The sequence below is a fragment of the Hydra viridissima genome, unplaced genomic scaffold (genome assembly GCF_058129835.1).
Source record: "Hydra viridissima isolate aposymbiotic clone 2 unplaced genomic scaffold, HvirCarnegie_v1 scaffold_14, whole genome shotgun sequence".
NCBI lineage: Eukaryota > Metazoa > Cnidaria > Hydrozoa > Anthoathecata > Hydridae > Hydra > Hydra viridissima.
In genome coordinates, this window is record NW_028324313.1 from 2074946 (window position 1) to 2088298 (window position 13353).

General features: G+C 32.0%; 2 protein-coding genes and 2 pseudogenes across 4 annotated transcripts; 3 read left to right on the forward strand and 1 right to left on the reverse strand.

Annotated features, from left to right (window-relative positions):
* Positions 1-9308, forward strand: LOC149878771 (uncharacterized; annotated as a pseudogene). Its single transcript, XR_016446800.1, has 3 exons — positions 1-311; positions 4945-8837; positions 8944-9308. The product of XR_016446800.1 is annotated as an uncharacterized LOC149878771 (transcript).
* Positions 854-3842, reverse strand: LOC149878772 (uncharacterized). The gene is made up of 3 exons (XM_090071216.1): positions 3217-3842; positions 2998-3061; positions 854-2908 (listed from the first exon to the last, which is right to left on the reverse strand). The coding sequence occupies exons 1-3, from the start codon at positions 3657-3659 to the stop codon at positions 1073-1075; spliced, it is 2343 nt and encodes a 780-aa protein (XP_089927342.1). The 5' UTR covers positions 3660-3842; the 3' UTR covers positions 854-1072.
* LOC149878773 (uncharacterized) lies at positions 9300-10980 on the forward strand. The gene is made up of 2 exons (XM_090071217.1): positions 9300-9456; positions 10309-10980. The coding sequence occupies exon 2, from the start codon at positions 10537-10539 to the stop codon at positions 10978-10980; it is 444 nt and encodes a 147-aa protein (XP_089927343.1). The 5' UTR covers positions 9300-9456; positions 10309-10536.
* Positions 10981-11180: 200 nt separating this feature from the next.
* LOC149878774 (uncharacterized) lies at positions 11181-12795 on the forward strand (annotated as a pseudogene). Its single transcript, XR_016446801.1, has 3 exons — positions 11181-11989; positions 12119-12355; positions 12499-12795. The product of XR_016446801.1 is annotated as an uncharacterized LOC149878774 (transcript).
* Positions 12796-13353: the final 558 nt, after the last annotated feature.

Here is a 13353-nt window from a genome sequence, read left to right on the forward strand (position 1 = left end):
TTTTTTTAATGACTACTTGGTACATACCATGGTTTACTTGAATTACATAACATAATTTTTTTTCAGCAGTTTTCAGTAGAAGAATTAAAATTTGTTAGTAAAAACTGCATTATTTTAATATTAGTCAATAAATAATTATCAATAAACAAAATATGTCAGAGAGCAAGAATAAAGTCAGTCCTTATGAGAAATGCATATATTTTAATAAAGAGAAGACTTCTTGTGGTCCCTTTAAGCGTTGGAACAAAGATGGAATCTTTCAAGTTACTGAATTAACTGCTGACATAACTAATCATTTACATGCTTTAAAGGTATGAATAATATTATAGTATTATTTGCTTTTTTATTAAAAGAAACAGGATTTCTTTCTCCATAGGTGGAAAATCTAACGTTACTGTTTTATAGCTTCTACCGACAAACCAGTGGAATGAAAAAACCTTGATTGAAAGCCGACTACAAGCTTATCTTTCACGCTATGACTCATTATGTGCGTACCATTAGTGGGGGCTAAGCCACTACCAAAATGTACTTTTTTTCTCAGATCATATTGGCTCACTTTGGGATTTGTTGTACATATTATTCTAAGACAATCCTGAAAATTTAAGACCTATTGGATAAAGAGCAATTTTGGGAAATAGTTTTAAAGTTTTTAAGTATTCTCTTGTTTTCAATGAATTATTCATTTTTATGGCATTTTTAATATTTATTATACTTCAGTACAAACTTTGATACAAATATTCATTCCATTAGAATATTTGAATATTATGGAATGAATATTCACCACATAATCTTAAACACTGAGATAGAAACAGAGGGCTGAGGGGCAAGAGTCCCCCCCCCCCCTCCTTAAAACTTTATTTTTTTATTTAAATTTTGTTTCTGGCTGCCTTAGCCCCCGCTTATTTCTGAAATTACTGCGTTCAACATGTTTTTTTGCACAGGGGTGATTTCAAAGTTAAGTTTAAGAGAGGTTTGCTATTTTTAAAAAAATTATTCTTGACAGTAGTCAAGTCAAGGATGCCCTCTGACTTTGGTATGTGATCTAAATTAAATTGAAAAAAAAAACATTTTCTCATGAAAAAGGTATAAAGTAATCAGTTTTAGATAAATTACATTTATTTTCTGCTCTGCTTTGGTTTTTAGTTAGAATAAAATTATGTCTCTTTACTTGACCATAAACTATCTTTGATGCCTCTGATACTAGCTTCACGGACCTTTCCACTGACTGTGAATTGTTGGGTAAATCTGTAAGAATAGGTTTTTTAGAAGTCTGCAAAGCGTTCTCTAATTCAAATGATGGAATTAGGATAGAAGTTGGAGGTTCAACCTCAATTAAAGAAACATCAACTAAACTACTCCATGTATAAGCGTTAAAGTTAATAGGCATAATTAATTTTGCTTTGATTTTTGGTTTGACTTCAGGACTTACTTCTCTTAATTGCCTTATGTGCAAAACTTGCTTAATAGCTTGAGCCCTTATATCTTTTTCATCATCTTGCAACATAGAATATAAAAAGTTTTCTTGAAGACAGCAATAAGAGTTTCCTTGAAGATTTTGAAAAACAATTTGCTGTATATTATCTGCCTGATTTTTAACAAGCTCTATTGTCTTATGAAGAAGTCTAGGAGCATCTTTATAAAGTCCAGACCTTTTATGGGCAAACCACATGGGGCAATATACTTGGACTATATACTTTGTAATTGTACACAACTCATCTGTAGGATTCTTCGATCTTGCATAAACCATCATTATTCTTAAAGCTAGAGTTAACCATCTGGCATGGTAAACAGGTCCTGGTTTTTTTATTGAATATTTTGGAGATATAAAGCCTTTAGATATTCCAATACAGTACTCGTAAAGTTTACGTTGATCTGTACTAAGATCAGATAAAATATTAGAGTTTACATAGGAATCAATCTCTGAATGAATTGGAACAAAATCAATTATTGGTAAATCATGCAAATCACTTGCAGAAGCTTTTTGACCAATAGGGCCCTTATATTTCTTTGGATCGTTAGTTTTACCATCTACTTCAGCTATGACATGGCGAAGTGGTAACTCATTTTGGTGAAGTACACATCCTATTAAATGGATTCGTCGGTTTAAAAGCTTTTCTAATGTCACAACTAAGCCATTATCTGCACCAGTATTAGCAGAAGTATTATCAAGAACAATGGCTTCCAAACTACTAATGCTGTTGTATTTTTTGAGTATTTTTAGAGTCTCAGTTGCCATTGTAATTCCTGTTCCATTTTTTATTTCAATATGAGTTAAATATTTCTTAGAAAAAGGTCCACTTTCTGCAGTAAAAGTTAAGTGATGTTCATCTTTTACTGTTCTTTTAATAATAGGTTCTGCATATTGATCATATCCTAATATATGTGCTAATGTATTTTTGTCTTTTTTACTATCTACTCCAATGACTTTTAAATGAAAAACTTCTGAACTATGTTTTTCACTAATCATGGTTGAAACACGCTTTTTAGTATCAAATATCTTTTTTTCAGTGATAATTTGTGATCTGTCATTTTGAGTTATAATTTGATAGTCTATCAAGGTAGCAGTTGCTATGGCAGATGTTGCAGCGTCACTAACTTCGAACCTGATAGCAGCTTTGGCAATGTTAGTTAAATCTGTGTAATTTTTTTTACACAGTGTTTTTGCAAAAAACTCATGGTTTTGATTTTTATAATCATCATTATTATCTATTTCTACATCATAAGTTTCACTGATACAATCATTATCTGAATGAAGTGCCATGTCACTTGTTAAATAAATTTTCTCCTTACTTTTTTTTCTTGCGATCTTGGCTGTCTCTTTCTTATCAATTTGGCCTATCTGCCAAGTTCCAAAGGGCCCTCGCTTAACTTTTTGATCCTTTAAATACTCTCGTTCTAGAACTGGAACCTTAAGTTAAAAAAAAAAATTTTATAGCTTAGAGAAAGTATTTAAATAATAAAAAGCATAAAAAATAATTATACAAAAAAAAAAGTCACCTGTTTGCTTTCTTCACAGAGACATACATAGTGCTTGTTAGTGCAACCCTTGCATCGAACATTTCTAAAGGGTAATATGTATAATAAAATATAATGCCATAATTTGAGAAGAAATAAAAAAACTTTACAGCTGTAAAATTTGTTGACAGTTTAGTCACAAATTTGTGCGAACAAACATATTGTTTAATATTGTGGTTTTTTGAAAATGTAACTTCAAACCTGTCATCGCAATTTAAAAGAGGAAGTTCACATCTGCATGTTGATATGTCAAACAACTTTAAAAGGTTATTTTCCAACCAACGAACACTGTTTTTATGTTTTGAAGCTTTAGATCGTTCAGCTGCAATTACTTTTTGAAATGTTCTTTGTAACTTATTTCTTAGAGGTTTTTCCTTCATAAGTGGAAGATTTGGATTCACTTTTTTCCAAATTTTTAAAATTTCTTCACTTACTTTTAAAACTATGGCAGGAGAATCAATTTTTTTAGTTGTAATCATTTCTTTTTCGACCTTATAAGCATATTGAATAGTCTGTTTATATGTTGGAAGGTCACTAACAGGTAGTTCGTTTGGTTGCCCAGCATATCTTTCACTTTCATGTCTAGTTATAATATTATGCGTTCTTTTTCTTGTTGGTTTCCCAGATCCACATTTTGCATTCATTTTTTAATATTTAAATTCAGTCTGAAAAAGATTTTTTATATACTTGTTGTGTAAGATAATATAATATGATAATACCATAAATACAAAAGCAAAATATATGGCTAATATAAATACTTTATCCGTATTAGATTTTAATTATTATTTTATATTATAAAACATCGCAAAAAGTATCCTTTTCCAAACACATTTAAAAATGGCAAACTTGTTGTTATTATACAAATTTAAGACGCGAAAATAACATTTTAAGCGAGGTTCTGTCCTATTTCGCAATACTTAAATGGAACCATGAAAATGTAATTGGTTTTATTTTTCCCAAAATAATGACTAAGTTTTAAAATTTTTTAAATTGCAAATAATTTTATTGAATATAAATAGTACATTTCCCAAAGTGAGCCGAGTGTTGACTTTAACTTGGTAGTGGCTTAGTGGGGGCTCTAAGCATAAATATTTAGCAAAATAGTTCAAGATGTGATACCAGCATGAAACTTGGCGAAACTGTTGTTAACAACTATACAAATTGATTTAGAAAAGGACCCCAATTGTAAATGTCTTAGGTTTTGAGTTATAGAGATTTTTTTTTTTAGAAATGGACTGAAAAAACTTCATCTTATAGTGTAAAATCGGCTTGAAATAAAGACATAAATTATGCGCGTGGTCATACTGTAAAAGTTTTATAACAAACATAATTTAAAAATTTTTTTAGGTTACTGCAAACAATGTATGTAAACAAAAAATGTTTATTTTAAGTTGTTTTTTGTTCGTAAGTAAACGTATCTTTCAAAATAAGTAACTTTAATAAATGTCTCAGAAGAGTTTTAAATTTGTAAATGCTGCAACTGGTTATGAATTACCAACAACAACAAATAATGCCATTGAGTGGGATAAATGCTTCATATGTCAAGAGCTATCATCAAATAGTTGCGAAATTGTTAATCCTTCTAAATCCAAAAAACCACCAAGAGACACAGGATATAAGACATTACTTAGTTATCTAGAGAAGTTCAAAGAAATGGGTTTGATTTTATAGCAATATATTTATTTTATAGCAATATATTTATTTTAGTAATACATCTTTTTTGACATTTGTTTTTGAGAGAGAATAGGTTAGTTGATCTTAGGTATAATCATGTTTTGCTTTCATACTTTCCCAAGTATTAAACCAGACTTTTGTTTTGTTACTCTTTTGCAAAGTTTAGCCTTTTTTTAATGCCCCATATCTTTTTTATATTATTCAAAGAAACTAGTGAGTAATATTTTGCTGAAATTTGTGATTTATTTTATACAGGTAGTTTGTCAGCTGATTTAACTTCCAGACTGCAGTGCGAAGATTTGCTGCAACAGCTTTTCAACAACAATGCAGTATATCACAAAAAATGTTATACAAATTTTGATAACTATCACTACCAGAGAGCATCTAAACGAAGAAAGACATTAGACACGACAGAAGAACTACCAATCCTTAGCCATGGTACAAGGTCAAAGTTTCAGGCCAACAACTATCAAGAAAATTGTTTCTTGTGTGAGAAGGTGGATAACAAAAGTCTAAGTCAAGTGATGACTCTTGAACTAGATAAAAAGGTTCCCAGTTGTGCTGAACTTCTATCAGATGCTAAGTTACTTGCAAAGCTGAGTGAAGGTGATCTGGTAGCTACCGAGGCTCATTATCATAAAACGTGTCTTAGCCAGTTATATAACCGCTTGCGTTCGTTACAGAAAGACCAACCAGTAATTAAAAGTGAAAACAACATTGTTTATGGGATTGTTCTAGGAGAGATAGTGGAATATATCTATCAGTGCTATGAAGATGAATCAACTATTCCTGTGTTTCAACTTTTAGGACTATACCAATTATTTTGCAATCGTTTAAAGAGTTATGATATAAATTCAAAATGTGAAAAAAAAACAAGACTAAAAGTAAAAATTTTAAACCTAGTACCAGAATTAGGAGAATTTAAAAAAGGTAAAGAAGTTTTGCTGACATTTAAGGCAAACCTGGGAACTGCTATTTCTGATGCTTGTTATTTAACAAACGAGGAAGAGGGTTTATGTTTGGTAAAAGCAGCAATTATTTTGCGAAACCAAGTTTTTAAAGTCCTAGATACTGATAATGTTCCAATATTTTTGAATGGTTTAGATAGTGAACTAATCCCAAACACATTAAAAAGCTTTGTTAGAATGGTGTTGTATGGAAAAGAGGTAAAAGATGTTAACATTAATTCAGCACATAGTAAAGTTGCATCTACTATTTCTCAACTCATATTTTACAATTGTTTAAAAAAAAAAGTTCCAAACAAACAAGAAGGAAAATATATACGTCATAAAAAAGATAGAATTCCACCTTTTCCATTATATGTTGGTTTAAATATACATTCCAAAACAAGAAAGAAAGGCATTGTAAATAATTTAGCAAAGTTTGGAGTTAGTGTACCTCAAACAAGAGTTGATGCCATTAAAACCACACTTACCAATCAACTATGTAAACTCTACAATGATAATAACATCGTGTGTCCTCCTTCACTTATCGAAAATGTTTTTACAATTGCAGCAATTGATAACATTGATCACAACCCAACTTCTAGTACAGCTACCAAATCTTTTCATGGAACATCAATATCCATATTTCAACATGCTGAAGAAGAACTAGTTGTAAAGAAGTTTGATTATGATTTTTCGGGAAAAGTTACTAAAAATATTTTGGAGTTACCATCATATTACTCTACAATAGAGCCTACTAAAGACCATTCTGTAGAATATGTACCATTCTGTAGAATATGTAGAATATCCATTACAATCAATTTCAACCAGTTCGAAAACTTTGACGCTTTAAGTGAATCAAGAGAATGGTTGACAGCTGTATTTAAAGTTTTACAGAAAAAATCAGAAGGAGAAGAAACAGCAAAAATATCCTGGGCAGCTTTTCATTCGAAGACAGTAAAAGATAACCAGGAAACAAAACATACTTCTGTTTTGTTACCACTTATTAATGAATCTATCAACTCGACATCTATGGTTAGACAAACTTTTAACATAGTTAAAAAAGTTTTAGCAAAAATCAACCCAGATCAAGTCCCCATAATAACCGCTGACCAACCAGTGTATGCATTAGGTAAACAAGTGGCACTACCCGGAACTATATGGTGAAGATAAATTATTAATGATGATGGGCGGGTTACACATAGAAATGGCCTCATTATCTTTGGTTGGAGATTGGTTAGAAGGCAGTGGTTGGTGTGATGCCATAGTTAAAGCCGGTATAACAACTTCTGGTCGAGCCGAATCTATGCTAACTGGTCGAAAAGTAAAATGCTCCAGGTATGCAGTTCAAGTTTCATTAGCTGGTTTATACTCACTATTGACTGAAGCATTTGAAAAACTATCTACAATTTCCTTTGAACTGTGGATCCAACAACAAAGAACAGCATACACCCAATTTAACTATTGGTTTACTGCTATGGAGTTACAAGCAATAGTCTTGTTGCTTGTTAAGAGTTTCAGAATGGGAAATTTCAATATGTTTGTCAGTGCCTTGGAACAAGTTATTCCTTAGATGTTTGCTTTAGATCACATGCACTACTCTAGATGGCTTCCAATTTTTCTTTCTGACATGAAGATGCTACCTCATAGACACCCTGAGGTTTACACCGAGTTCTGCAAAGGTTTTTTCGCGTTTCAAAAGACAAGACGCCCTTTTTCGTCTATGGCTACAGATCAAGCCCATGAACAAAACAATAAGATCATAAAGGGAAATGGTGGCTCAATTGGCATTTTAGATAACCCAAGTGCATTGATGAAGTGGATGGTGTGTGAACCACTACTTGCTGAGCTTCTAGAAAGATTTGGAGAAGAAAAAGATGATGATGAGAAAAATCATCACGAAGATACACCTGCCTTTGAAAAAAATTATAAAGAACATGTATCAGGGTTTATTGAAGTTATAAAAGATTTTGGAAATCCATTTTTAGTAGAAGAAGACATTCTCATGAATTTATCAACAAAGACATTACTTGATGCAGAAGCTAAAGCATCCGTAAGAAAAGCTAAGCAAATGGGTATTGAGTCATCCAGATGTTATATTCAGAATTGTTTAACAATTGGAAGTGATTCAATATATAAGACAATCCCCAAAAATAACTTATGCTTGTTTAGAGAGAAAAAAATCCTTGCCACTCAAAAAGGAAGGTTAAAAACAGTAATGCTCAAAGAAGAATGTAAAATGTTCGCATCACTTTACGTTGCATCTCAACATAGAGATGGAGATTTAGATTATTTTTTTCGACATGAAAATCATGCTTATCCACCAGCAATATCTGAATACGGCAAACTCCGAAAAACTAATAAATCGGATTATCTTAAATGCCTTGAAGAATATTCGGCACCTTCTTTGACTACTCCTGATGGTATCACTGCAAAAGTCTTAGATGGAGGAGCAATTGTTCATATATTTCATCCAGTAAATTCGAAGACATTCAAGGAGTATTCAGAAATTGAATTTCGAGACAAAATAATCAATATCTCATCAGCAAAACATAAAGAAATACAAAGATTTGACATTGTGTTTGACTGTTATTTTGAATGTAGTTTAAAAACCCAGACCAGGGATAGTCGTGGTAATGGAGTTAGAGTGTGTGTTTCTGATTCAACTCCTATTTGGAAAAATTGGTCACAGTTCTTACGATTGGATGAAAATAAAAATGAGTTGTTTAAAATGCTTGCAACAAACTTTGTACAAGTACCGACATTTGACTTACTTTTAGTAACAACATTTGATGAAACTGTTTTATCTAATTCCAAATATTTTAACCAAAAATCTATTTCACCTTGTAACCACGAGGAAGCTGACACTCAGATTTTGCTACACGTTAAAAACGCTGTTGATGGTGGGCACCAAGTTGTTTGTATTCAGACAGTTGACACAGATATTGTTGCAATCTCAATTTCCGTTTTTAAACAATTAACGGGTATCAAACAACTTTGGATAGAGTTTGGAGTTGGAAAACTGAAACGTTGGCTTCCCATACATTATTATGCTCAAAAGTTAGGTGAAAAAGCACAAGCTGTTTCATTGTGGTTTGCATTCACTGGCTGTGATACTGTGTCATCCTTTGCAGGGCGGGGTAAAAAACTAGCTTGGAATCTCTGGAACAATGGAGATGAAGAAATTATAAGAGCATTTTGCAGGTAACTTATGTTCATATAGTTATAAAAAGGCAATAATTTTAGATTTGCAAGAGTCTTAAATTTTAAAAATGTGTTTTTGTAGACTGCTCTTTTTTTTATTATTTAGCTTGTCATCTCCAAATACTAGAGTTATTTCAACTGATGTATTTCTGCAGTTTGAGCGCTACGTTATTTTACTTTATGATAAGACAAGTTCCACTAATGACCTTGCCATATGCCGAAGAATGCTTTTCACTAAAAAGTCACGGCAGAGCGAGGGGTTACCACCAACAACAGATGCACTTTTTCAGCATTTAAAAAGAGCTGTATTTCAAGGAAGGGTTTTTTTTTAGTAGTTGAATGGACTTATGAAATAAATTCCAATAAAAAACTTTTATGTTTAAATATTTATTTAGTATAATATGGGGGCAATCCTTGGTGCCACAACAGATTTTACCGGACGTTAGTAAATGGGGTTGGAAGAAAATAAATAACGCAATGACACCTTTATGGATGACTCTACCCGAGGCATCAAAATCATGCGTTGAGTTGATAAAATGTAGATGCAAGAAAAGTTGCGGAATACAATGCAAATGCAAACGTTCAGGATTAAGCTGCACGGAGTTATGCGAGTGTTCTGGTCAGTGTTTAGAAGAAATTTGAGCTTACCTCAAAAAAACTAGTTTTGTTCAAATCCAATAAGTATTCATCCATAGAATAAATCTGTTATCCACCCGTTTAATTTCGTTTTATTTCTTTAGCCTTACTCTTCTATATAATATGATATATTTGTTTACTTGAAGTTAATTCTTCTTTAAATTCTGCTTTTAATTTTTATAAGTTTTGAAGATTTTTTTTTTTTTTTTACAGTCAATTCGGGGGTCCCCCTATGATCAAAGAAATGTTCTTAGAACGGTGTCTCTTTTTTTTTTTTTTTTGAATTCTTTTAGTTCTTAGACAAATTCCAGAAATTTTCAACCGTTTCAACTATATAAAATAAAGGGGTTTTGACTACAAATTCGCCCCAGGACCAAACAAATATTTTTAAAACAGTCTTTTTTTTTTTTTTTTTTTTTCTTTTTAAATCATAGAGAATTTCCTGAAAATTTTAAACCAGTATAATAATTTGAACTATTTGAACTTATTGGCCCTCACTATATAAAATAAAGAGGTTCAAACTTGGGGGTCGCCCCAGGACCAAAAAAATATTTTTAGAACGAGGTCTCTTTTTTTTTTTTTAATTCTTTTAGTTTTTAGACAATATCCTGAAATTTTCAAGCTGGTATCACAATTTGAATTATTTATGCTTAATGCCCCCTCTATATAAAATGAAATTCTTTAAGCCCATTCCACTAAAAATAGGAGACTCCATAACTCAAAACCTAAGACATTGACTAGTGGGGTCCTTTTCTATATCAATTTGTATAGTTATTAACAACAATTTTGCCAAGTTTTATGCTGGTATCACCATTTGAACTATTTTTATGCTTAGAGTGGGGCTCTACATCTACATCGTTTTTCTTTTGGTATTGGCTGGTAGCAGCCAAACAGTTGTCAACACTTAAGACATGAATTTCAAATCGGTAAAAAAGCACCAAAAATTAGATCCATCCCTTTGAACACCCTTGCTGCTTATAATGAAAAGAATTTATCACTTCCTGTTGGAGCCGTATTTTGCTTCAGCCATCTAAAAAGTATTTCTACAGGTAACAATATTGACATGTTAGAACCAGCTCCAACACCAATAAAGTCTTGCTTTCCTGCTGATGACATTTATGTTCCAGATATAACAATCATTTCAGATGAAACTATCGAAGAATCAAAAAAAGCAGCTAGCTCTTTGTGTGAAGCATTTAGAGCAAGTCCACTGTCCTTTCAGATAAAGCAAAAGCGAATAGAAGACTTAACCCCAGGAACCAAACAGAAAGTTAAGAAGAAATTTGAAAAATTTAAAATGCAGCTTGAGAAGATATTTGCTGAAGCAATTGCACCAGGTTTTTTGCCAGCTAAATTCCGTGAAAGCCAAAAGGATTATTTTGGAAAGAAAGGAATGACTCTACATGTTGATGTCTTCTTCTTCCATGAAAATGGTCAAATGAAAAAAAAGTCTATTTCACTGCTGTCTATAGATGTCAGCAAAGCCTTGTTGATGTACTCTGTTTAGCTGATGTTGTTTTAACCAAAGTTCGAAATGATTTTCTTTGTTTAAAAAACCTTTATGCTAAGTCAGATAATGCATCATCTTATCATGGCAACTTCTACTTAGAAGCTCTTTACAAAGTTTGCAAAGCAAAACAATTCTTTCTTAAAAGGTATGATTACAATGAGCCGTCACGTGGAAAAGATCAATGTGACAGAGAGTCAGCAGGAGCGAAATGTGTCATAAGGAGTTTTATTGATGCTGGAAACAATATGTTGACTGCAGAAGATATTTATGAGGCTCTTCATTATGGCAATGGAATTCAAAATGCTGATGTCGCTGTAATTACAATAGACTCCAAAGCTTCTACTTTATCAGGAACAAATCTGATTCCCAGCACTAATAGCTATCATTCTTTTCAGTTTTTCTCTGATCACATGATAATGTGGAGATACTTCCGAATTGGAAAAGGTAAAAAATGGAACTATACTAATGTGACATTCCATTCTTCAGTTCAAATTGTTAAGCCCTATAGTTCAACTTGCAAAAGTTATACTGCGCCATCAGTTTCCAAAAAAAAACGTGTTGATAGAAGTGTTAACACTCTTAAGTTTTGTACACAAATTGGTTGTGCTGAATCATTTTATGATACTGAATTATTAGCAGAGCATATACTTTCAGAAAACCACACTTCTCAATCTGTGGCAAAATCTATGGTAGACAGAGCAAGACTTTCCTATGTCAACAAAATGAACCTAAATTCGAACCTTAATTCTTCTGATCACCTGCTATTATCCCATTCTATCATTAAACAAGGGATTGAAAACTTCACAACCATCACTGGATGGGCATTACCAAAAAGAAAAGTATTTAGATATTCTTCAAAGCAAAAAACATTGCTAATGCAGATGTTTATGGCTGGAGAAGAATCTGGGAAGGAAATGAATCCAGAGCAAGTTCACCAACAGCTGAGGACAATGTTAAAGCCATGTGAATATGTGACAACTCAACAAATTCGATCATTATTCTGTAGGCAAGTAAATTAACTTGTATATTTACAAATACCCAAAGTATGTATGCTAAAAAATGTGACTTTTTCTTTTCTTGGGACTTGAGATAAATATTTAGCAATTTCCTTTATCCTTCAAGTGTAATTTTTTAGATGGAGTAAGCAAAAAAGAACAGGAAGGTTGGCAACCACTTTTTGTGAAGAGGTTAACTTAACTGATGATGTGATTGATGAAACTGTTGATATGAAAGACGCACTTGAAAACGAAGAAGAATCATCTTAAACAATGATATTCAGTTGATTGCAAAGGAGTTAGCAGCTGATTTTCAAATTGGTGATTGGATTGTTGTTCCATACTTTATGCAATGGTATCCTGCAATAATTAAAAATGTAAGAAGTTTTAACACTATAATATTGTATTTTTGTGTATTGAGATCTATTACAAAATTATTGGTTTATTAACCATATTAACTAATTTCAAGGAATATTTAGGAAGCAGCAATGATTAGACGTTACTTTACCTCAACCATTAGGTCAATGATGATGATATATATGTTTCTTGTATGGAATATTCTGTTACACCTGGAAAGAACTGCTTCAAGTGGCCAACCAAAGAAAATATTCTCCAATGTTCGTCTCTTGACGTTGTTTGTAAGATTGATGCACCAACACCAACTAATGAAAAAGGTGATTATTCACTCTTAAAAGACGATATTGACAACGTGGAGATTCAGATCGGCCATTAATAAATTTGTTATATATTTTTCTTATTTCTTAGAAAACTGTATTTCCCATCAGTTTTAAACGGAAAAAACGATCTTGAAGTTTAATGGTTCTTTCTTTGATTGATAAAGTTAAAAAAAAATTTTTTTTTTCAAGTTCTCTTGTACAGTTCCTTTATAAAAAAGTATCAAGTTAAAATTTTTAATAGCATTACTAATTAATAAGGCTGTAAAGTAGCCGTTGCTAAGTATATCTATACCGTTGCTAGAGTATTTTTTTAGTTAAAAAATTGGCAAAATAAGGCTACTTCTTGGACTTCTGTAGGCTTTTTATCACCAGAGCACATGGATTTTTTTTCATATATTGGAAGATGCATATTTAAGGAAAATAAATAACTAATACTGTTTATGGTGGACCTAAGGCCACAGTTGTTATGGGCAATCTATAAAAGCGCGTTGAACGCAAAATGTGATTTTTGGCAGGTTACTCCTTCCCAGGTCATTGCATGCACATGGTTTTTGTTTCAAAAAATCAATGTATGTCTTAGTGTCTTTCAAAAACATCTAAAAAAACTACGTGCAAGTATTGGCCTTAAGAGATATTAGAGCTCAAAGTTAGGGTAAAAGTTCAAATGTTGGGGTTTCGGACCACGATTTCTAGACAAC

Excerpts from the sequence above, each read along its gene's own strand:
- LOC149878772 (XM_090071216.1), bottom strand. The coding sequence starts at position 3,659 with ATGAATGCAAAATGTGGATCTGGGAAACCAACAAGAAAAAGAACGCAT. Across the intron at positions 3,062-3,216 it reads CTTTTAAATTGCGATGACAG|AAATGTTCGATGCAAGGGTT; the intron begins GTTTGAAGTTAC and ends ATTACCCTTTAG. Across the intron at positions 2,909-2,997 it reads TCTGTGAAGAAAGCAAACAG|GTTCCAGTTCTAGAACGAGA; the intron begins GTGACTTTTTTT and ends TTTTAACTTAAG.
- LOC149878773 (XM_090071217.1), top strand. The coding sequence starts at position 10,537 with ATGTTAGAACCAGCTCCAACACCAATAAAGTCTTGCTTTCCTGCTGAT.